Source organism: Centruroides sculpturatus, unplaced genomic scaffold (assembly GCF_000671375.1).
Source record: "Centruroides sculpturatus isolate CEXI.00-Female unplaced genomic scaffold, Cexi_2.0 scaffold2148, whole genome shotgun sequence".
Lineage (NCBI taxonomy): Eukaryota > Metazoa > Arthropoda > Arachnida > Scorpiones > Buthidae > Centruroides > Centruroides sculpturatus.
The window spans coordinates 38,734-63,716 of record NW_019386261.1 but is presented as its reverse complement, the minus strand read 5'-3'; the positions used below and the strand labels follow the sequence as shown (position 1 = coordinate 63,716).

At 34.1% G+C, this 24,983-nt stretch overlaps 4 protein-coding genes across 4 annotated transcripts; 2 read left to right on the top strand and 2 right to left on the bottom strand.

Moving 5' to 3' along the window:
- The first annotated feature begins 11,491 nt into the window (after positions 1-11,491).
- On the top strand, positions 11,492-12,899 carry LOC111614313. Its single transcript, XM_023355679.1, has one exon. It carries the CDS (start codon positions 11,630-11,632, stop codon positions 12,410-12,412), a length of 783 nt encoding a protein of 260 aa, XP_023211447.1. The 5' UTR covers positions 11,492-11,629; the 3' UTR covers positions 12,413-12,899.
- A 932-nt stretch (positions 12,900-13,831) lies between these two features.
- On the top strand, positions 13,832-14,824 carry LOC111614308. Its single transcript, XM_023355672.1, has one exon. It carries the CDS (start codon positions 13,832-13,834, stop codon positions 14,822-14,824), a length of 993 nt encoding a protein of 330 aa, XP_023211440.1.
- LOC111614311 (putative methyltransferase-like protein 15P1) lies at positions 14,322-15,926 on the bottom strand. The gene is made up of 2 exons (XM_023355678.1): positions 15,631-15,926; positions 14,322-15,570 (listed from the first exon to the last, which is right to left on the bottom strand). The coding sequence occupies exons 1-2, from the start codon at positions 15,799-15,801 to the stop codon at positions 15,430-15,432; spliced, it is 312 nt and encodes a 103-aa protein (XP_023211446.1). The 5' UTR covers positions 15,802-15,926; the 3' UTR covers positions 14,322-15,429.
- Positions 15,927-22,320: 6,394 nt separating this feature from the next.
- LOC111614310 (protein MTO1 homolog, mitochondrial-like) lies at positions 22,321-24,460 on the bottom strand. The gene is made up of 5 exons (XM_023355677.1): positions 24,219-24,460; positions 23,964-24,129; positions 23,781-23,899; positions 23,547-23,643; positions 22,321-23,472 (listed from the first exon to the last, which is right to left on the bottom strand). Exons 1-5 carry the CDS (start codon positions 24,289-24,291, stop codon positions 23,397-23,399), a joined length of 531 nt encoding a protein of 176 aa, XP_023211445.1. The 5' UTR covers positions 24,292-24,460; the 3' UTR covers positions 22,321-23,396.
- Between the last annotated feature and the right edge of the window lie 523 nt (positions 24,461-24,983).

Sequence of the window (24,983 nt, the reverse complement as noted above, 5' to 3'; positions counted from 1 at the left end):
AAAAAGTGGAAACGAAGTGTTAGCCAAATGCAACAAGAACAGATGTAAGTGGTGAAATAGTAAATAATGTATATATCATATTTTAATGTTAAAATAATAATTTGTTTAAAACAGGTTTAAGTTCATAGTAATACTGTCTTTGCTGGTTATAATTGAATATCCGGTTGAGTTAAAGAAAATCTAAAAATTGTAAGAATTTTATTTTTATTTTGTAAATAAGTTGTCGGTAATTTTAAATGTAATTTTAAAAAGTTTTATTTTATATTAAAAGTTCCAAAACGCAAAATTATGTATGTGTCCAGGTATATTAAATATTAAATAAAAATTGTTTACTGTAAAACTCATTGTATTGTCTGTTAAGCCAGTATAAAGTCCTGATAATAGTGAATGCTTGTTTATAGACGAAAATTTATAATGAAATGTATTTCCTTTGTTGCTAGACTAATTCATTAACACCTGCACCTAATTTCAATGGTAGGAGAGGTCCAGTGATTTATTTCGTTATAAATTAGCAGCTTTTCGTGCCTTAGTTAGAAGGGCTTTTCTATATTGCGATAACATTATGAACAGAAATAAAGAAATGAAAAGGATTATGCAGATAGCAGAAACCTTGGGTTACAGAAGAAACATAATCGCTGGCATTATTAGAAAATTCGAGATAGGCGATACAAGAGCCTCTAAACAAGGGCCTAGTAAATACACTAAGTATACATTCAACAAAAATGTAAGAACTGTCATGAAGGAGATTGCGGGCCTAGTAAATACACTAAGTATACATAAAGGATAAAGGATCAACGTTGATTGTAAAACGAGCTCCGAATCTGTACAAGATCCTAAGAAATGATAAAGGGGATATTAAGAAGGAGGATAAAGCAGGAGTGTATGGAATCCCGTACGTCAGCGGTTCCCAACCTTTTTATCTCCACGGACCGGTCAACGTTTGATAATTTTACCGCGGCCCACTGAGGGGGAATGTTGATTTTTTATATTTTAGATAAATTAAAATTATTAAATAAAATCAAATTGTATTTAAACATGCCTTCAAAATACAGTACACCAAAAAATAAATATAATGTGATTTAACATTTTAACTCACTAGAACGATAATCAATGAGAACCCTGAGCACGTTTCTTTGTAACGCGACAGTTCCATCTGGAGGAAGTAGGAGACAATAACACCCGAAGCGTGTTTCTTATGTCCAGTTTATTTCGTTGTTCCGAGAGAAATACACTATAGTAAATAAAACGGAAATAATTTAATGTTCCTTGGGCGGCCCGGTCCCATTTGATCCACGGACCGGTACCGGTCCGCAGCCCGGGGGTTGGGGACCACTGCCGTACGTGAACCAGCAGTTAGGAATAGAAAAGGAGTACATAGGAGTTACAACGAGAAACCTAGGAATAAGGGTCAAAGAGCATAAATATGATATTAGAAAAAGATCTAACACAACGGTTCTGGCCCAGATGGCTCAGGCCGAAGGATCTGTAGTTAGGTGGGAGGATGCGGAAATCAGAGAAGTGCACTCCCCAACTTTAGCAAAAACTGCCGAAAAAATGGAAATATATAGGAGCAGGTTAGATGAAAAATGCATAAACGCCAGAGATGCGGAGGGCCTACCTTCAGCATGGAAGTACACCGTTAAAAAACTTACAAGTAGCTCTTGAATTGCTCCATATCCGCAATCACGATATGGGAACCTTAATGATTTTTATTGGTTAACAAATAGTGGCTTATAATATTATTTAGTAGTTGTATGTTATTTATTTTTACATTTATGTATTTTTATGCTTTAATTTTTATTTTAATTAGTTGCTACGTTGTCGGTTTTATCTGTCTGAATTTGAATTTGGCATTCTATTTTTGTTATTCCAAATTCGAATGTTTCAACCTGAGGATGATCTATGGAGTAGATCGAAAACGTTAGTTTTTAATAAACTCCCTTGGCAAAGAATAAGGTGTTCGTTACTTGATTAATTATTTTGCCGAGTACGTTTCTGTTCAAGGTAGGAGAGGTGCCCGAAGTGGGTTCGAACAAGAGTTTAGACTACAGTGATACCGAGCAATAACCATGAAGTCAAATTCGTGTAAGTCGGGGTATAATTTCGCAATTTGCTTAAAATCCAAGTCGGATGTATGTAAGCTAATAAATGTTCTCATTAATCATTTGCAGTTACAAGAAATCACCACATAGAGTCCCTGTAAATATAACAAACACAGAAAAAAATAACACAAAATAAATTGTAGCTATGTGTCGATTCTGCGCGACACGTCCAAACATGTAAGCTGAACAATAGTGTGGGGGAGTGAGTAATCAAGAACTGCGTGGCGCTCAAACAAAAGACGAATTGACGAGATTTGAAAATCGCGTAAGTCGAGGAATTACTGTAATTCATTATGTTAGGATCGGGAGACGTTGTTGAACAATAGTTTAGACCAAATATATTCACAGAAGTGGTCGCTTATTACAGTTGTTGTATGTTGTTTTGCATCAAAAATCAATGCCCATGGTCTCGTTACACAGCTGGTTGTTTAATACCAATAACTTATATGAAGACTATCGATAAACTATTCAGTGCCAAAAAATTTTGCTTATTTTGATAGGTGCCCATCGAATGCAGGTGGTCGCTTAGTTAGTCAGGTTAGGGTTTATTAGCGCAAGGGCCACATAGACCAAGCCGCGCCATGTCATATGGTAAAATAATATAATCTAATAAATATATAATGTAAAATATTAAATAAATAAATAAATAACAAAAATATATAACAGTATACATGTATATAAGAACAAGGTATAAATAAATAAATAAATAAACAGATTTGTTTATAATTATTAGTGACTTTCAGAAAGTTCAATAATTTATCAAGATTTGGCCTGTGGCCCAGAATCTCTTTAAAACTTGCATTTCCAAAATGCTGTCTATGAATCCTCTCAGAGGCAATGCAGTTGTAAAGTATGTTTAACACTTACAGTACAGTTACAATATTGGCATAATGGCAGGTCTTCACCCTTCAAAAGATATTGATCAGTCAACCGAGTATGCCCAATTCTCAAACGAGTAAGAATTACTTCAGATCTCTTGTCATACTGTTTATTATGTGTCCAATTTTCTATATTTGGCTTGATGTCGTGTAGTTTATTGTGGATTTGTGCATTCAACATGTTTTGCCATCTCTCTGCTAGTCGTTTTTTAACTACTAGCTTCAAATCACCTCCTCCAATATACATTTCATGCTGTGAAGGACTAGCTGCCTTTGCAGCTGTGTAAGCTTCTTCATTCCCTCTTACACCAATGTGTCCTGGGACCCAACAAAATTTTATAAACATTCCTCATAAAAAGATGGCAAATCACATTATGAATTTTAATCACTATAGAGTGAGAGCTAGGTTCACATGAAATCAAAGCCTAAAGTGCACTAACTGAGTCAGTGTAAATCACACAGCAACAATAACCTTTCCTATTTATATACTTTAAGACTAAATAAATAGCATGCAACTCTGCAGAAAACATGGAAGAATTCAATGCAATTTGTTCTGCCACAATTTCATCCTGGCAGAACAAATTGCTGAGCCAAGGTAATCATCAGATTTAGATCCATCTATATAAATAGGAATTAAATTCCTGTCACAGTGTTGAATTTCTGCAAAGTGCTGTCTGTAGACGTAGTCTGGGGTGGATTTCTTTGGAAATTGCTTTAAGCTAAGGTCAACATTTATCACAGGAGTTGACCAAGGAGATATACTACAGACCTCTTAGCTGTGAAATGTTGCCTGTGTTCAGATCAATCATGCTGCTCACATTCACCATTCTTATGGCAAATGAAAGGACACTACATGGGCAAGCTTCAAATAATCGTTTCAGCTGAGTATCTAATACTGTACAATGAACTGAAGGTTTATTAAAAGATTTCTGTTTTATATGATAAAAAAGAGACAATTGTTCTCTCCTAAGAGATAGTAAAGGCTCATAAGCATCCATATACAAACTTTGCACATGAGAAGTACAAAATGCACCAGTCCACAAACACAGTGCTTGATGGTGGATTGGATCCAGCATCTGAAGAGTAGATTCTCACGCAGAGCCATAAACAATTCATCCGTAATCCAGCTTTGAGCAGACAAGGGCCCTATAAATCCTGAGCATAGAACATTTGTCTGCTCCCCAGGATGAGCAGCACAGTACCTTTAAAAAGTTCAAAGATTTTAGACATCTACTCTTCAAACTGCCCAAGTGTGGTAAAAACGTCAGTTCAGGGTCAAATAAAACTCCCAAAACTTTTGCCTCATTGACCATTGGAATTTTAACCCCATTTAAGTAAATTTCAGGGTCCAAGTGCAAACCACGCCTTCGGCAAAAGTGGATGCACAAGGTCTTCTCCGTGTTAAAACTAAAACCATTGGTCTTGGACCAATTCTCTATGCAATTTAGGGAGGTTTGCAGTTGTCTCTCAATGAAACTCATGTTACTATACTGGCAGGAGATCTGAAAATCATCCACGTACAGAGTGTGTTTCACACTAGGAGGAAGACACGTAGCTATGCTGTTAATTGTAATTAGGAACAGAGTCACACTGAAAATACAACCTTGAGGGACACCTTCTTGGGCAAAAGGCCTAGATAGAGTGTTGCCCATCCTGACTTTGAATCTTCAATTCTGCAGAAAGTTTTTTTTTATAAAAGCTGGCAAATTACTACGCAATCCGAATTTGTTCAAATCACGAAGTATTCTGTATTGCCAGCAGCGATCGTAGGCCTTCTCTATATCAAAGAATACAGACACTAAGTGCTGTCGTCAGACAAACGCTTCGCGTATAGATGTTTCAAAGTTTACTAAATTATCCGTGGTACTTCTGTTCCTATGACATCCACTCTGGTGTGGTGAAAAGTAGTTCTTTTCCTCTAGGAGGAACAAGAGGCATCTGTTTACTATCCTCTCAAAGAGTTTACAGAGACAATTTTGTCAGAGAGATTGGTCTGTAATTAGAGGGATTGTTACGATCTTTACCTGGCTTGGGAATGGGAATAATGATAGATAGCCTCCAAGAGTCGGAGAAAGTTTGTTCTGTCCATATTGTGTTAAACAGATTCAGAAGATTTATAAGAGAATTGTTCGCAAGATTTTTAATCATGCTGTAGTGGATTTTATCCAGGCCTACAGCAGTATTCCCTGAGCAAGAGATTGCTATATGTAGTTCAATGCTAGTAAATGGCACATTATATTCCTCATTAGATGAGGAGTGAAAGTTTAAATACACTTTTTCACTTTGGGCTTTGTAAAACTGAAAATTCCTTGAATACATAATATTGCTGGTTGAAGCAGAAAATGTTTCACCAACGTATCAGCAATACCCTGTATATCACTGATTATTGTGCCATTATTTTCCAGCGTGGACAGAGAATGAGAAGCATATTTCACATTAATTTTGTCAATTTTATCCCAGACTGCTTTAGAGCTAGTAGATGATGATATGCTAGAGATATACTTCCTCCAACAATTTCTTTGGCTTTGCCTTCTTATTCTTCTAGCATTTGCATTTGCTTTTTGAAAAGCAATCAAATTACTAGCAGTGGGATATCTTCTAAAATTCCCCCATGCTTTCTTTTGTTTTTTAAATGCTGCCTCACAATTCTGATCCCACCATGGTTTCGGATGGTTGATGTTTTTCCCATTGTTTTTTCAGCTGCCTGTATGATACTGGAAGTGACAACTTCTACTGCATCATTGATATCAGCAATATTCACCATATCCTCAGTGATTTCAGCCAAAGAGGAGAATGCAGACCAATCAGCTGTTTCGAGTTTCCAGCATGGTGGACGGGCTGTTTCACAGCTTACTCTGCCTTGATATTTTAGAAATATTGGGAAGTGGTCGCTAGAGAGAGTGGATTAGATCCAACCTCCCATGAAAATGTCGAAAACAGGTTTGGACTGGCTAATTATAGATCAGTGGCAGTGAATGTTCCTGTTGGGGAATGGGTGGTGGTCACCTAAGTAGTTTTTACTATATTATATAAAATAACAACAACACAAAAATGTGAAAGATAAATACTGTAAATAGTTAAATCTCTTTATACAAATTAGCAATGTTTAAAAAGTCCAATACGTTACAAAGATTGGGTTGTTGGTTTGTGTTTTTTGGTGCAAGAGCCATTTAGGCTAAGCTGCAGCATGTCAAATGGTAAAACTTTTTTAATAAACAAAATAAAATAAGTTTGAAAAACAACAAACATAAAAACAGTACAAATGAAAAAACAAGGTATATAAATATATGAGCTAAATAAATAATTAAATATGTTTATAAAAATTACTCAAGTTCAGAAAGTTCATTAACTTAACTAAATTTGGCCTCTGGCCCAGAATCCCTTTAAAACTTGCATTTCCAAAATGTTGTCTACAAATCCTCTCAGAGGCAATGCAGTTGCACAGTATGTGCTTAACACTTACAGCACAGTTGCAATATTGGCATACTGGCTGGTCATCACCCTTCAAAAGGTATTGATGAGTCAGTCGAGTGTGTCCAATTCTCAAACGAGTAATGATAACTTCTGATCTCCTATCATAATGTCTATTATACGTCCAAGTTTCTATCATAGGTTTAATCTCGTGTAGTTTATTGTGGACTAGTGTATTCCACATACTTTGTCATCTCTCTGCTAGTCATTTTTTAATGACTAGCTTCAAATCACCTTCAATAAGCATTGTATGCTGAGAAGGACTTGCTGACTTTGCAGCTGCGTCAGCTTCTTCATTTCCTCTTATAACTACATGGCCTGGGACCCAACAAAATTTTACAAATTCCTTGCAGTAAGTTGGCAAAACAGTTTACGGATTTTAATCACTATAGAGTGAGAACTAGGTTCGCAAGAGATCAAAGCCTGAAGTGCACTAACTGAGTCAGTGTAAAACACACAGCAACAATGACCTTTCCTATTTATATACTTTGAGGCTAAATAAATAGCCTGCAGCTCTGCTGTAAAGATGGAAGAATTTGGTGCTATTTATTCTTCTGCAATGTGATTCAAAACCAGAATAGCCACACCTCCACTAACATGGTTGTGGCTATCATCATCCTTGCGGTAGATATCAAATCCTTTTAATGAAATTCTTTCTCCAGGTTTTAGATGGGTTTCCTGGAGTGCCACGCAGAGAAATGGGTTAATGATGTCATGTTTAATGTCAGAGAAGTTGTTGCAGAAACCATGATAGTTCCATTAGATTACTTTGTAATCCATTATGTGTTTGAGGCAGCATTCTTTCACTCTGTTTGTTTAGTGGGTTCTTACTTGCCTTTTTTTGAACCCACATTTTTTATTACCCCTGTTCTAAGTAGGGGTGTTTTGGTCTTCTTGTAAGGAACCAAGTCCGAACGTTATTTTTATTTACTTTTATTTTGCTTATTATTCTATTTTTGTTTGGGGCTTATGTTTTGTTAGGACGAAGTTTCCTCACCATTCACCTTAGTAACTTAAAAATAGAAGAAAAACCAACTCACCAACGAAAGAAAAGCGGCGTAGAAAACTCGCGCACACTTGCGCTTCCCAAGCGGAAAAAAGTAAGTCCGCACCGAGAAAAAGGGGGGGAAGACCCCACAACCCAGTTAGGAATCGCTAAACCTTAAAAGAATAAAGCATCCCGATAATTGTTAAAAAGAATAATGTAAAAGGTTAGCGAAGTATTGTCGGAAAATAATCTGCCAGATAAACAAGAAAAATTTAATGTTACAGATAAGTATGTAAATGAGGAGAGTGAGCTCATTCAGAATTGTGACGTCACCTCACACTATAAAGCCTCTAACTCAAGTGAAAACGAACGAGGTGAATTCCTGATAGCAACGAGCTTTGGTGAGCTTCGTAGCAGTGAACGAGAGAGGTGTCCGATAGGATTTTGAAGTTATTCGATTTGTGGATCGACGATTATAGAAAGTCTTGAGAGTTTGAGGAAATAGGTTCCTAGTATATTGAGGTGACGATTAGGATCTTTAATTTATAAGAATTATTGTTTATAAGTTAATTCTTTGATTTTGTCGAATTCCAAAGGGGAATAGAATTAAGTTAGAAATAGATTGCTTTGAGTTTGTCGGATTGATTGTTGTTGAATTTCATTGAATAAATTATTGTTTGATTTTTACTAAATACTGTATATAAGTATTACTAGAAGTTTTAATTAAATATTTGATTTTGTTATTGACAAACTTTGTCATTATTTAATTCGGTGCACGCTTAAAGTCCAGGCCTGGCACACTAACGTGAATCCGCGTAAAGTACCCGTTAGGGAACGGCTATTTCCGGCACACAGTAGTGTCGATAATCGTTGGAAAGTCGGAAAAATAATATAGTACTTTACATTCTTGCTCTCCTTTTCTGATGTTTGGTTAGATGGTATCAGCAAACATTTTACATGGCGAGTTAGAGATTCATTTGGTGACACAGAAATATCTGTTTGAATCCCGCACGTCTTAGGCTAGGAACACACATGCGTAAAATTGTGTGACAGAAAACTGAATCAGAAATCAGCTTTCAGTTCAGTTTCTGTTTTACGCCAGAACACACATACATAAAAATTCTGGCCGAATAGGAAACACCACTGCCACCAACAGTGCTTATTTTATTAATTTTTTCCTCTCATATAGGCTATCTATCGCTTTGTACCTTCCATTTTTTCTCCACTTCCTCTGCTATAATATAGAAAATTTAAATTAATAGACTTGTATTCCGAATTCAAATAAAGAACGTGTGATCTAAATACTAGGCCTATATATCGATTCCACTAGACCTACCTGTTGTTTGAAATTTAACACCTATAGCCATCCATAAACATTGTTTAAATACAGTGTCTTTATACATGACACTGATGTGGTCGAACGAATTCAATAAATTCCTCTATTTTTCCAGACCGTCACAATTGTAGTATAAACCCTCATTGCCGCCTGTGACGTGTCTACTTTGACGTCACAGGAAAGACTTCTCTTTATTGGAGGAATTTTGGCGTAAAAAGTAGACACATGCTCTACTCTATTTTCAGTTCTGTTTCAGCCAAAATTTCAGAAAAATTTTTATGTTTTTTGTTTTATGCTACATTTTACGCCAAATTTTACGCACGTGTGTTCCTGACCTTAGTGGATTTCAAAACAGCTGCAAATGTCTTCTGGACATGCCTGCGGGTAAGGTATATTATTCACAGTCTTCACCCGCTGAATCTCCATTTCTCTTTACCATGTAGGACATTTTCAGAAGTAGGCAGGATGGGCATCTTTTCAGTTTACACAGCATGGAGTAGTTGTACATTCAGTACTCTCGTGCTCTTCTTTTCCACACTGAGCACATGCACTTTTCCCTCGGCAAGATGTTTGTGAATGTCCAAACAATTGGCATTTAAAGCAATGCAGCAAATTTGGAATGTTTGGACGAACTCAACAAAGGAGATATTTTGCTGCAACAGAAGATGGCAATGTTGGCTTGTTAAACGTGAAAATAAAATGCTTTGTAGGTATCAACTTGCCATCCCAACAAATGGAAATGCATCGGATGGCAGTGACACCTTAGTCTGAAAGGCTTATCTGGATATGTGATTCATCTTCAGACATCAAATCTGTCTCAGATATCATACCATGTGATGAGTTTAAACTCGTGTGGTGTGATGTGAGAGTGAATTCTATATCTCCCAAGGTCTTTGTTGACAAAAGTTTTGCCAACTATTGAAGTGATGCCATTTCTATAAGTAAGTCCCAGACCTCATCTTCTGTATTTTTTTCAGGTGTGCAATGGTGGATTCAAGTAGCTTTTGAATCAGAAAAGGGAAGCATTTGGACAGTGGTTTATTTCCTGAAGCATGTACAGTATTATCAAATATGCAGGCTCACTAAAAAAGTTTCCTTTGTTCGATAATAGTTGGTCTGTTCTTTGTTGTTGTTTTAGATTTTTGGAATCCATATTGTTGAAAAAAGTTCAGCTCCCAGTGACCTCATCCACCATGGGGCCCATCAAGGGGATGCTTTCACATGGGAGATTCCCATAGACTCCCCACACCAGGGTTTCTCAGGAGCTATACCCTCACAATGCAGTTGAGAAAAACACATCTTGTCTGACGTGTCCACCTGGTCTGCATCGATCAGTTGACTCAAACAAAGCCTGATTTGAGCCTTCTGTTTATCCAAAGAAGGGCACGAAGCAGTGTGTTGAGAACATTATGTTGCCCCTCAACTACCAGAATTCCACTTTCTGGCATATGGGACACCACGCACGGCAAACATGTTACTGGGCATTCAGATTCCAGAGATGGTAAAGTAGAGTTACTAAACCGTCTCTGGAAGGTCCCCTCATCACGGACAGGAACCCATGTTGAGGAAGGCTCAAATATTGAGAAGTTGAACGTGGACAATTACAAACTTTGGAAAATACAGATGAGGAGTGTTCTGTGGAAATACATTGACAGTACTGAAATAAAATCAGAAATAAGCACAGAGGAGTGGATCAAGCAAGACGCAAATGTGTTAACACTGATAAATCTAAGCCTTAGTCTTGGGCAGTTGAACCACATGAAAAACACTGAAATATCTAAAGTGTAGGATGGACTTGAGGCATTATTCCAGTTATGAGGCCCTGTTAAATAAGCAGCATTGTGCAAACAATTACTACGAATGGAAAAAGGTCAGAATCTGATGATTACACAGTACATAAAGCTAATCAACTAAATGAAGCATGAATAGAAATCCCTTAAGAATTACTATCAATTATGCTCCTTGGATCACTACAAGATGAATATGAACATTTTAGTATAGCCACAGAGTCACATGATGGCATACAGTCACTCGAAAATCTCAAAGCAAAATTAAAAGAGGAGGAAGCAAAACAGGGAGCACATTACAAAGTTAACTGATGATTATAGAAAGTCTTGAGAACGAGAGAAGCGATGCATTGTTTTCAAAGGGAAAGTCTGACCGTGTAAAGCAGCCACAAACAAACTCAAGGGAAAATAATACAAAATTCAAAGGTCAAAGGTTTGATGGAAAGTGCTACAACTGCAGCAAATATGGACATATCAGTAGGAACTGTAAATCAAAAACGAAATGCAGAGGTAAATTTATTCCATATTCAAATGAGCAAGCAGGCTATACCAAAAGAGAAATCCTTTCGGATTTAGCAAAAATCTTTGATCCCTTGGGCTGGCTTGCTCCATGTGTTGTATATGCAAAGATTCTGATTCAAGAGTTGTGGAAGTGTCAACTTTCATGGGATGAGCCCATCTCTGCTGAAGTGGAGCATAAGTGGAAGTTATTTCGAAATGAGTTAACCCTTCTTGGAAACTTAAAGATTCCGAGGTTTGTTTCACTTCCAAAGTTAAACGTCCTTGATATCCATGCATTTGCGATGCCTCAGAGAAGGCTTACCGTGCTGTGGTCTATACAAGAACTATGTCAAATAATTCTGACGTAAAGGTCACTTTACTGACATCCAAAACCAAGGTTGCTCCTCTCAAGATACAATCTCTTCCCAGGTTGGAACTTTGTGCTGCTGTCCTATTGGCTAATTTATTGCAAACCGTATTGAAATATCTTGATGTTCCCATACGTAACATATTTGCATGGTCGGATTCCACCGTTGTATTAGCATGGATTTCGTCTGAGTCTTATAATGCGTTGGGTACCATTTGTTGCCAATAGAGTCGAAAAAATTCAGAACGCAATTCCTACCATGAAGTGGAAACACGTTGGTGGAAGTCATAATCCTGCAGACTGTGCAATAAGAGGATTCCCTTCTTCTGAATTAGTTGACTGTGAGATTTGGTTCCAAGGACCAGATTGGTTAAGACAGATTAATCCTGAAATTTGGTCTGAAAATGAAAAATCTGTTGATGATGAGAAGATATACCTTGGGGAGAAGAAGACATACACGACAGCTACCTGTGAAGTTGAAGAAGATGGAATATTTGAAAGGTTTTCTTCATGGTCCAGATTATATAGCGTCGTATCATTATGTTTGACGTTCCTGCATAATTGCTGTAACCCTCCAAAAAAATGTTTAAATGGTTTTCTAACTACTAGTGAACTAAAGACAGCCATTATGTCAATAATTAAGTCTGTACAACAATCATATTTTAGTGAGGAGATGTCTTGTTTAAGATTAGGCAAGGAGCTAAGAGTTCACAGTGGAATAATTCAGTTGACTCCCTTCTTCGATGCTGTAGGTGTTATCCGCGTGGGAGGTCGGATAAAGAATGCCAATATTCCTGAAACACAACGATATCCAGTCTTGCTTCCCTCTAAGAGTCATGTCACAAATCTTATTATAACATACTATCACATAGTTTACCTACATGCTAGCCAAGAGTTGCTTTTGAGTATTCTTAGAATGCAGTTTTGGATACAGGCCTGGGAGTGCCATTTCCCCTTTGAAAAAGTGAGAAAAGTGAGTTGAAATACAGAATAAGTGAGTAAAAAGTGAGTGCAATACAAGTAGCCCTCAGTTTATGCTGGCTCAATTTATGCCGATTCACAATAACTCCGCTGCGCAATTCACCATTTCAAGGTGTAATTCCCCAATTTTCCCTATGCTAGACTGATTTTCATTTCAGTGTCGACGTATTTACTGAGCCGCAACATTGTATATTAGTTACAAAAGATTTTCTGTTTAATATTATTGGGTATGCATACATTTGCATTAAATTAATATTAAAATACTAAACATTTAGGTACCCACGAGTCAAGTTATTAAACTTAATAGTCCAACAAATGGTGTCTGAATCAATAGTGCCAATGAATGTATCCCATATCAGATCGTTCAGGAAAACACTTTACGACGCAGTAGCACTTCCAGCGATCACAAATCATCATTAGTGAGACAAATCTACTTTTCATTGGCCAGACGATATCTATCTCTTCTTAGCCACCTTCAATTTTCCTGCTCAAACTGNAAACCAGTATAAATATACACATTATTTAATATCTAGCTCTACAGCTAGATCTATTGTAATACCTACATTAATTTTGTATTGAATAAAAAAGCAAAAATGTATTTTGTTACTTGTGAAGCATTAGTATTATTTTTTTTTAAACTTTAGTTTTGTATAAGAAGCATATTTATAACAAAAAAAAAAAAATTTCTAAAAGTCTTTACAGAGAAGTTCAGAATTTTCTTCTTCACTTGGGAAATATCATGGAAAAACATTTATTTTTTTATTCTTTCATGTTTATTTGCCTATTTTTTTATTTTTCATATTTTTTTCATATTTATTTGCCTGAGGTTTATTTTTTTCATGTTTATTTGCCTAAAGTAAAGTAACAATTTAATTGCTTGTAGAATACTTTTTCTCTAATTGGTTTTGTCATATGAGTGAATTGCGGCATGTTATGTAGAATAAGTTTACAGGCGTAATTAAATTAATTAATTTGATTTTGAATAGAACCATATTAACAATCATACATGTTTATTAATCATTATTTGAGTTTTGTGGTGCATTCGTTTCTCTAAGATTGTGTTTCTGACATAAACAGCACATGTTACAGAGCAGTAGTGAATCAAGTTTCTCGATGGTGACATCATGCGCAGTGGCATTTTTCTCGCCAGAGCGAGTTGCGCTACCTTATCTCTATATACCTTGAATGAAGTGTATGACTTTGAGAGAACATGTGCTTAGAAGTAAGAATGAATCATCAGTGTAAGTTGTTGTGGCTGTAATGTGATTTTGACATCACTGTCTCTTTTTCACTTTAGAAGCATGTGAGTGCATTATATAGAGGTGACATAAAAATGGCCTGGCAAAGTTAATAGGATTTTTTTTCTGGGACTAAATTATAATATGGTGATTAACAATCTTAATGGATCTTGCTGTGTGAGATGGTAATAAGATCTCTGAAAAATAGCATATTGCAGAAATATAAAGATAAGATGATAATGTATGCAAGGTATGTCGACGACGTATTTATTATTTGGAACGATAAACCAGACATACGCCAATTTATTAGAGATATAAACAGCAATACGTATGGCTTGGAATTAGAACTAGAGCAGCAAGATCAAAAAAGGGTACATTTCTTAGATATAGAGGTCGAAATAGATGAAGAAGGGCAAATCGTTACAAAAGTGTATAGAAAGCCGACGTACGTTCTGGATTTGATACCATGGTCCTCTCATGACCCAACAAGCTACAAACTAGCAGCGTTTAGAGCACTGATTAAAAGAGCATACACTCATTGTAGCAAGGTATATGACACATGTAATGAACTTGAATACATTGCAAAATTAGCAAGAGATGTAGGACTTAAGCAAAGTAAAGTAAAAGCCTTAATACAAGAAGCAGAAAAAGGATGCAATAAGACTAAAGATAAGAAAGGAAAAAAGGAGTTCACCATAATGGAATACAGAGCACCGTTAAGTAACATATACAGAAAAATAGGAATAGAGAGCAAAAAGAAAATAGCATATAAGAGAAACACGACAATATTCCAAATGCTAAGAAATGACAAAACACCCGTAGACAGGAGGCTAGTTCCAGATGTGTACAGAATACCGTTGCATGATAAAAGGCTAAAGAAGGAGCTATATTATATAGGAGCCACAAAGAGATCACCAAGAGAAAGATTGAAGGAGCACGAAAAGAATATAAGATTTAAACAACCAATCACGGCTTTGGCTAATTATGCAATCGCGGATCCTACAGAGATTGCAATCGAATGGAGCAAGGCGGATATTATACAAAAGATTGATAATAAACAACATCTGAAATATGCAGAGGCCTGGCACATTTATAAATACAGGAAAAAAAGGCAAAATATAAATTTTCGAGAAGCAAATAAAATAGCATCAGCATGGAAAGCGGCAGCATTGTAAAGAACAAATGGACATGCGCAATCGAATCTCAGAAGATTGTAGAACGTGCGTTTTTGGAATTACCGTTTGGCAACTTTAAATTCTTTACATCGATCCTGAAGAAGGTCTGTTAATTTGACCGAAAACGTTCAATAACTTGTTAAACTAAACTGTATTTTAAAGGTATGGTGGAGTGTATTAATTATTAATAATGCAGTTAGAGGTATACTAATTAAAGATGGATCCTCTTTTCCGAAAAATGTATGAGAACCGAAACTAAAATTTTTTAATAAAAACATTTCACTTTATTTTATGATAAAATACGTTTTAAAAATTAAATTTATATGTATTTTGTATTATATTGTATTAATAAACAAAATTATTTCTTTATTTTTCACTTATGTAGAAACTAACCCTATACCTCAGTGTAAATACAGATTCATTTTACCCCGATTCGATTTGCGCCGGCTTTTGTAGGAACGGAATTGCGGCATAAACCGAGAGCTACCTGTATATATATATATATATATATATACATATTGTGTTCGTTATCTAAAATAGTATAGTAGCTGTTATTCAGCATCTTCATATTAAATGCCATTGACACAGCTTCAACTTACTATAACTTACTTGTGGACTTCAGCCATCTTTTTCGCTTCTCTGTAGGCAGTAGGATCTCTATCTAAAGCAAATAATTTAATATTTTTTCCGCAATCCAAAATCTGTTTGGAATGACCTCCAGCACCAAAAGTCATATCGATGTAGGTCTGAAATTAAATTAAATCATCATCATATTATAATTGATTTTATATTATTTTAAAACGCACCTGGCCTTCTTCAGGATCTAAAAACTCGATGACTTCTCGACTCATAACGGGAACATGCAACATTTTTTCTGGTTTACATTTTTCTACAGTAGAACAATTTCTCACGAGTGATACACGACTTATGCCTTTGATTAAACAAGCATTTGACAATAATCCTGCCAATTTGTTCATTCTGAATTTTATAATTAATTAATCGAGTTATTTCTTTATTTTAAACTGTTTGAACTATAATGAATTGTTAATAATTTAAGAATATAAATATTAATACTGTAGTTACAGTTAGACCATGCTTTCATTTTGTTGTTGCCAAATTGCGTCAAGCACGTTCTAACTAGACGTGGTATTAAATCGCCAAAAAAATAATCCAACATGGATAATTTTAATAATAAAAATAAAAGTATAAAATTTTTTATACTGTTAAAAAAGATATTAATACAAATTTATGTTTAGTTTTTTTTAATTCTTACCGCCCAGTGGGCAATAAGACGGCCTTTTAATCATACCAAAAGTGGGTTTAGCCCAAGGACTATATACTACCAAGGATAGCCAGATCCCTATTCTACAATGTTAGCCAGGAATGCCAAGTTAGTGACATCAGGACGAAACCTGACCTCTTTGTTTACCTAGAGCAGGGTGTGCACGTGTTTAGTTTTCGCTTTTAATATTCGTCCAATTTTGTGATTAACGAAGTGATTTATTTTAATATTTCTGTAATTGTTTTATTTGACTAAGTTTTTTATAAGGTAAGATGATTTAAATATAAGTCATTAAATATTTAAAGCTATATTTTTATGTTAGGTGAAGAACAAAATNATATTTATTTAACAAATTAATGAGCTATATTTTTTATTATGTGATTATCTTACTTAACTTTTTAATTTTTTTTCGACAATCACCATTTTCAGAAGGCATTCTTTTCAATATTTTATAGTTTTCTTGTTTAAGATTTCTATAATTAATTCTTATTATAGTTCTTAATTTACAAAAATCTTTTATTAAAGTAAAAGGTAAAACTGTTTCCACTGACTAATTCTGTACAACTCCGGGGCCTTTTTTATACGATTCATCGTGATATATTTCGAAATATTTATTCCATTCTATAATTTTTGCTAGCCATTCATCAGTAGGTTTAATAAGCCCTCCATAAGATAAATGTTGCACCCATGACGGAATGCTATAGTTGTAATGATTTTTAATTTTGTTAGCGGAATTAATTAAGTTTGGATATTTTTCTTTATATTTATGCACTGTACGTTATTCTTCGCAATGCAAAACGACATTGCGCATGCGTCAGGAACTTCTGTTCGAACAAACCTCACCTGCCGTCCGGGTCAGCGATTTTGAAAAGATGGCAACACTAGGCCCAACATATCCGAAAAAATTCCTGGGGATTCTTCGACCCGTCCGGATTCGATTCCGAGTTCACCAGAGTAATAAGCTGCCACCTTGACCGCTCGGCCATCCGGCCGCATCATCCGTATGTTATCAATCGTCACCATTTCTCTGTGCTTCTTGGGCTGCCACCTTGACCGCTCGGCCATCCGGCCGCAATGGAGGTGGTTGGCGGTGAGAGACTGGGCCCGACGTCACACGAAAAATTCCTGCAATTGTTCGTCCGGATTCGATACTGAGTCCCCCACAGAAGTAGGCTAACAGCTTAACCAGAATCGATAGATATATTGGACAAATTGGTCTTTGCGCTGTCAATAGATCTAATGCTGCGATACTGGCATAATAAATATTTCTGCCACTTCGAACGATTCAATCGCTTTACGGCGTAAGTTTGGCTTGAGCATAGGAAGAGTCAGCTGTAAACATTCGAAATTCTTTTAATATATAAAATTTTCCTGTTTTTAACTCAGATACAGTATTTTAATTCGGTTTTCAACATTATATATTCGTAAGTGTCGTTATATTTATATTTATATTAACTGTCACTTTTACGATTTTAGACTTTAAATTGATTAAACTGTTTGTTTTTTGCTTACAATTTATGTTCATTTTTAAATATTTTTGGGAGTTTTCGTTAAGTGTAAGAAAAGGTAGTCAAAAACTTTATAGTGAAGCCTGTATATACAATATTAATATATGATGCCTTTGGAATTCCTGAGAACTCTCAATCAGGAAGAAAAGAGAATGATGAGAATTTACATTTAATTATGGAAATGTATAGAACTGTTAAGACATGTGTTAAGATAAGATAGATTTAGTGTTACAAAAAAAAGTTAAATTTTGAGGTGACTTTCGAGTTCATCAAGGTTAAGCCCATATCTTTCTTTTTATTTATTAATATTAGGTGAATTATTGTAGTTTGCAATGAGAAAGGAACTATATATCGTATTCACAATTTATATTGTGTTTATCAGTGGCGTGTCGTCCTTGGAAGCGGTGGAAGCTCCGCTTCTCTTGTATTTTCTAAAATATAAATACATATTTGCAATTATTTTCATATTTTAACGTACTTTGAATTAATTAAAATTAATATTTTATTATAACCGCATTATGTGTCTTATTACAAATTTCTCTACTACATGTGAATAAAACGATAACATTGCTATTGTATATTCGAATATAAGTGGCGGAATGGAAGCGCTGTATTGTCGAATACCGGACAGCTTCCACAGCAAAAATATCTGAATGGTGTAAAGCAGCCAGATTATACACATTTGCACATGTGCTTTACAGAGCACCAACCTCGCGGTTTAGCTGGTGGATGCTACACACCAAAATATCGTATAACACTTCCAACAATTCTATCCAGGACCGGTTCTGGGCTGTTAGCCGCCTGCCTGCTAGATATTTGGCCGCCTTCGCCCGATTATGTCAATCAGAGTAGATTTATAACTTAACCCAACCGATAACAGTTTACTGGTATGTTTTTATGATAGTTCTGTATAGTTGACAGGAGTTTAAGAAAAACCCATTAAAATATTTGATATATTTATTCTGCTTTTATTCTGCTCTCCCATCTTGTAGTACTTACAAATTTCAATGTTAAACTAGTGATATTACGATTTAGTATGTCCCATCTATAAAGGGATTCAGAAAAAAGCATGTACAATTCTTGTAAAACGTTAAAAATGAACTGTTTCTTTGGCAGCATCATTTACAACTAAATTTAACAAATGAGATGCAGAAGGTACAAAAAGAGCTCTAGAATTTATTTTCCTTAAATTTACGATTTACGTATCCGTTTGTCATAAAAATTTGTCTTTCCACTTTTTTCCCAAGACTACAAATATTCAAGTACAAAGTGACCGGTTTCAACTTATTTCTACTTAAGTAGGTTAATAACTAAGAAATTAGGGAATTAGGGACATAAATAAAACCCTGCTAAAACAGCCAGAATTTTACTTAAACAAACGCTTAACTGAACCAATCTCTAGCCGATGAGTACAGTGAGTACAGTGGAGACTGATTTCTTCGTAATATTAGATGTAATAGACAAATTTTTCCAGTTCAATGAGAGTCACTGAAAAGTTGTAAATTTTGGACACCTGGTTCTAAAACGAATTAGTTAGAAAACAAATGATGGACAATCTACTTAGTATTAAGTTTAACATATGTAGATTTTTACAGCTATGATGAGAAATGTTTAAAATTTACAACAACCCTGTTGCATCCTTTGAGGTATACTAGTGATGTGACAAAAGAGGCATTTTACATTGACCAGTATCGAAACCCTCGAGATTTAGCAGCCGCATGAATGCACACACTGCACACCTACCAGGAATGTCTCAGATTCCATCCATTAGCCACTGGTAGCCAGCTACAGTATTTAACTAAGTGGATTGTTTTAAGATTTAAAAACGAACAAGAAAGAAACGTACATAAAAATAACATAAAATGTACGTTTCTTTACAAAGCTATATTTAAGTAAGGAATTTGCTAATTTTTCTCTGAACGAATACTTTTCTCGTTGTGGCCCGACATAATGAAAATGTGAAGAGATAAATGAAAGCTCTACTGAAACGTTAATCTAAATGTTTTTTAATTCTGACCTCAATTCAGGAAAAGCTTCGAGAGAAGATTTTGAACAAAAATTTAACTCTTCATTTAAAAAGAATTTACATAAGGGTTTTTAGAATCGTTGACTACTACACTATTAAATAGGCTAAAACCATTGAAACTACCAAATAGGCCAAAACCCAGATCAAACCAGGGATCAGACCCACAAATAACTTTTTTAAAAGCTTTCCATTTTGTGTGCACTAAGAGGGCCTTTTTCAAGCTCATTGTGGGTTCGATCAGGCCACAATTGGGTTCCAGCTGGTGAGGGACCGGGCTCGACATATCCTGACACTCCAAAAAATTACTGTGGTTTTTCCTGACCAGCACTTAATCCCTAGTTTTCCCCAAAGTGGCAGTGCCTTAACCACTTCTGCCATCCTGCCAAATATACAAGGTGTCTCGAAGTTGAGGATTTATCAGAAGAGCCGAATTGTAAGAGAAGTGAGTTAGTCTTGACATGTTGCATTTGAATTTTTCTAATGTAATAACTGGATTGCAATATGTGAATGAGAGTGGCAGAAAGCATGTTGGACAGTTTTTGATGCTGATGCGACAATGGTGACATTATAAACTCCTAGCGGCAAAAACTGTAACTAGATCTGACGCTCTGTCTATAACTTTTCCATGTCAAGGTAAATGTGCCTATAGAATTTTATCAATCTATTTTTAAAAACTTATGCTGGAGTAACCTACTTCATGAATGGCAAAACACCTGGAATACTCAGCAATCTATCATTAAATTTACCAAGAAATTGTACCTAACACCTACCTCTCTAAGCCAAATTACTTAATTATTAATAAGATAGTAACATTTTTATAGCCCGATATAATCCGGCAGGTTTTTTTCCAACTCTTTCCGCCTTGTGGGGCACTAAGAGGGCTCTTTTAGCAAGCCCATTATGGGTTCGGCCAAGCCCGCAATGGGGCGGCTGGATGGTGAGGGACAGGGCCTGACATATCTGGACGGACCACCCTTGAAAAATTCCTGGGGATTTTTCAACCCCAGATTCCCCAGAGCAGTAGACTCTACATTGACCACTCAGCCATCCAGCCTGTAATCCAGCAGTCAGCTTTAATCTAACAATTGAGTTTATTTATGCTTATATTTGTAAAGAATTTTTTCTAGTCAGGTATTAGAATTTTTCTAATAATTTGTTATGTTTATTGGATTCATACTATTTGTTATTTCAGTTTATGGAAGTTTCATAGTGTTATAATTAACATGGAACTGGGTTATAGTATCACGAAAGTAAATGTAATATTTCTGGTGTTTGTCTAGAGATATATGTATATATCTCTAGACAAACACCAGAAATATTACAGTTTGCCAGAAATATTACAGTTAAATATTACCAGTTTGTCTANTATGGAAGAAAAATAAGTCACATTGCATCATATCATATCCCTAGATTGATAGAATAATATAAGGATATGTAACAAGTCTAGTCCTATCTTTAGATTCCTTTAAAATGAAATTTCACAAAGAATTTTTTTTTAAACTATATTGAACAATTGAAATTTTTTCTATAAATAACTCACTGTTGCAGGCCTACAATCTTCCAATTTCTTTTTCTCTTCATTTGAAAGATTTAAACTGACCCTAAAAATATTTCAAAAGTTTTATTTAATGAATTTTATTAATAAATGAAAGATAAACTAATACTGTAATCTTACAAGTTATAATCAATATCTTGTGTTACAATACTAAATTTATATTAATTTCAAATATTCTACATCATTTTAATCTGTTAACTGAGTTACTTGGTAACTCAGTTAACAGATACCAAATATACCAATGTTACAGTATACCAAATATAGTCAATGCTTGGTTGAAAAATCTGTTTTATTAGAAGTGTTGGCTGTCTGAAATAAGCAGTCATTATATTCATTTACACAAACAAGGTTTTAATTATTTATTAATTTGAAAATAACTAGTTTCGTAAATAAAAATTATGAAACTAGTTATTTTCAAATTAATAAATAATTAAAACCTTGTTTGTGTAAACAATAACATGCTTAATTTCATGATATTATCAACTCTTGATTCTATTGACCTCTTACAAAAGCAATTTTGAAATCTTATCATTTCAAATATTCTTAAATTCATTTGATAGTAAAAACATGTTAAATCTGCAAAGATTAAAACTTGATAATCTATGAAAGAAATTCAGTGATGTAAATACCAAGTTTTTAATTTTGAACTGTTATTACCAGAAAAAGCTTTCAATTGATATGTAGTTCTTTTTGACAATTCTATTTTAAGTTTCATAAATTAGAAATTACTTTAATAAAATATTTTATAGATGTAAAGCTCTAGTTTTAATTACCTTCTTTTGTTTTTCAATCACTTTAGATAATTTTTGTGTTTTATATGATTTCATATTCGCACACTGCTTAGTCTTTTGAACAATTGATTAATTTCACAAATTTTTGCCACATCTCTCACTGATATAAATGAAACTTTGATTATCTTCTGATTGAGTTGTGAGCTGCAAGCACATTTTCCAATAAAACCTGGATTTCAAGAAATGAACAATGTCTTATAATACAATTTAACACTCCATCAACTATAGTTTGGCAAATTTACAGCTCTTCTATGAAATGTCTTGATTTTTCTGGAGTTTCCAGCCATTTGTTGACAGTTGCTTTTTGACAGTCTATTTCATTCATTGTTAAATCAACAGCACAGTTAATTTAATAAAACTGATAATGAAATTCTTATTTTAATTATTTGAAATTGTTGCTATGGCAACAAACAGAATTATAAATAATAAAGAAAAAAGTTGACGTCTTTTGAATTTTATGGCTTTCTATTGTTACAGTCCTTATTAAAAATCTAACTCATACTGTTTTCTTTGAAGTGAAAATGTTTTAGAAAGCACAACTGAGGAACATTTTTGATATTAAAGTTAATGGTTTGATATAAGCATTCTCGTTTCTTATCACCTCTGCATAGATTCATATACAAAATAATTTTCTAATTCTTCCAGATCAAATATTTCCAAGACTTTCATAGCACTCACATTTGACCATTACAGTACTTCTTACGCAACAATTTTGTTTTGTTATTTCAAGTAAAGAATGCTGATAAAGGAGTTAATTAAAGCACCAAAATATCAAGTAGCCTATTACTCCTCTTTAAGGTAGGTTGAGACTTGTTGTGTATCCTTGTATCATGTCAGTGTGAATGGCACCAACAAACTGTTTTGTATCAAAATGTTGATACAATGATACACATTAAATGCAATTATTCTCTTGTCAGTCTTTTGCCATCACATCAAAGGGATGATACCCAACATAAGGATGTGCACACATCTCATCAGTCTATTTCTTCTCAGTTGCACACACCACATGTAGAGTGCAAAGGCTACACACAAGTCTGTGTTTATTAAATGTGTTTATATTTGGAATGGAATGGAGTAAGGAGGATATTATAAAATTAATTACTGTGACTTGTTTCGTTTAAAAATGTAATAAATGTAGGTGTATTCTTCTTAATTTCACAGATGGGTCATTGCTGTTTTTAAAACTGTTTCCAAACTAAAACTTTGTCCTGTTCTTGCCTTTTAAATGGAAACATGATATGGTATATGAGATATGGAAGAAAAATAAGTCACATTGCATCATATCATATCCCTAGATTGATAGAATAATATAAGGATATGTAACAAGTCTAGTCCTATCTTTAGATTCCTTTAAAATGAAATTTCACAAAGAATTTTTTTTTAAACTATATTGAACAATTGAAATTTTTTCTATAAATAACTCACTGTTGCAGGCCTACAATCTTCCAATTTCTTTTTCTCTTCATTTGAAAGATTTAAACTGACCCTAAAAATATTTCAAAAATTTTATTTAATGAATTTTATTAATAAATGAAAGATAAACTAATACTGTAATCTTACAAGTTATAATCAATATCTTGTGGCAATTCCAGTTCATTCTCTTGTTGCATTTCTTTAATTTCAGCTTTCTGTTCTTTTATAGCATCTTCATAGATGGCTAAAAAGGTAAATTAAAAAATGAATTATAACAACTTAAAAATTTAGAGAAAAATTGAATGCAGTTTTGTTTTTTTGCTACTGAATTTTTAGTATTAGTGTGTTTATTAGAGAAAAATTATTTTGAGATATAATTACCTTCTACTTTCAATCTATTTATTAAATGTTCATCTTTTGCAAGTGACTTCAATTCATTTGGAAAGAGTTCAGATAACATATCAAATGTTACCCATTCACATCGAAGTAATTCAAAAGCACTAAATTAAAATTTGAATAATTAGCAACAGAAATAAATATATCTTAATTTTACAATGTTCTTACGTTTTAAATTCATTGCAGTTTCCTACACTTTCAACATTAATTAAATTTTTCCACATTTTAATAGGTTTCATTTGAGATTTTAAAAATGAAATAGCAGAATCAAGATGATATTTAATAACACAAAAGTTTTTATATCTTTCTTCTGAAACACATCCAACTTTGTGTCCTGAAATATTAAAATTTTTTATTAATTTTAATTTGAAATAATAGAATTTACTTAAAAATTATATTCAGCATAAACAAAAATAATCAAACCTTTCTCAGTAAGTCTTAAATCAGCATTGTCTGGTCTAAGCAGTAGACGAAACTCAGCTCTACTGGTAAACATCCTATATGGCTCGTCAGTTCCAAGTGTTGTTAGATCATTAATTAATACTCCAATGTAACTTTCTGTGCGATCCACAATAAATGGATTTAGGCATTTTACCTTACATCCTGCATTTATTCCTGCTATAATACCCTATACAATAAATAAGTAAATAAAAAAAACAACTCTTAAAATGAATATTTCTATTAATATGCAAATTTTTTTATAAAACTATAATTGGTTTACATGTTAATAGAAATACAGTAGAGCATTGATTATCCAAAACAATTCGGGACTGGGGTTGTTCGGATAATTGATCATGTAAGAAAAATATATTAACCTATCCCATGTTGAAATTTTTCTCTGTTGCATGACGCTTCGCGTTGAATTTTCACCAATGTTAAGCCTGACAAAAATTTTTTAAAATAATAACCATAGCTATTGTATCATTAAAAATTATTTCTTTATTTTGCACAAACAAAATAAATATATTGAAAAATATAAAAACAAAAATTTGTGTTTTATATGATTTCATATTCGCACACTGCTTAGTCTTTTGAACAATTGATTAATTTCACAAATTTTTGCCACATCTCTCACTGATATAATGCAATTTTTGGAAATGAAACTTTGATTATCTTCTGATTGAGTTGTGAGCTGCAAGCACATTTTCCAATAAAACCTGGATTTCAAGAAATGAACAATGTCTTATA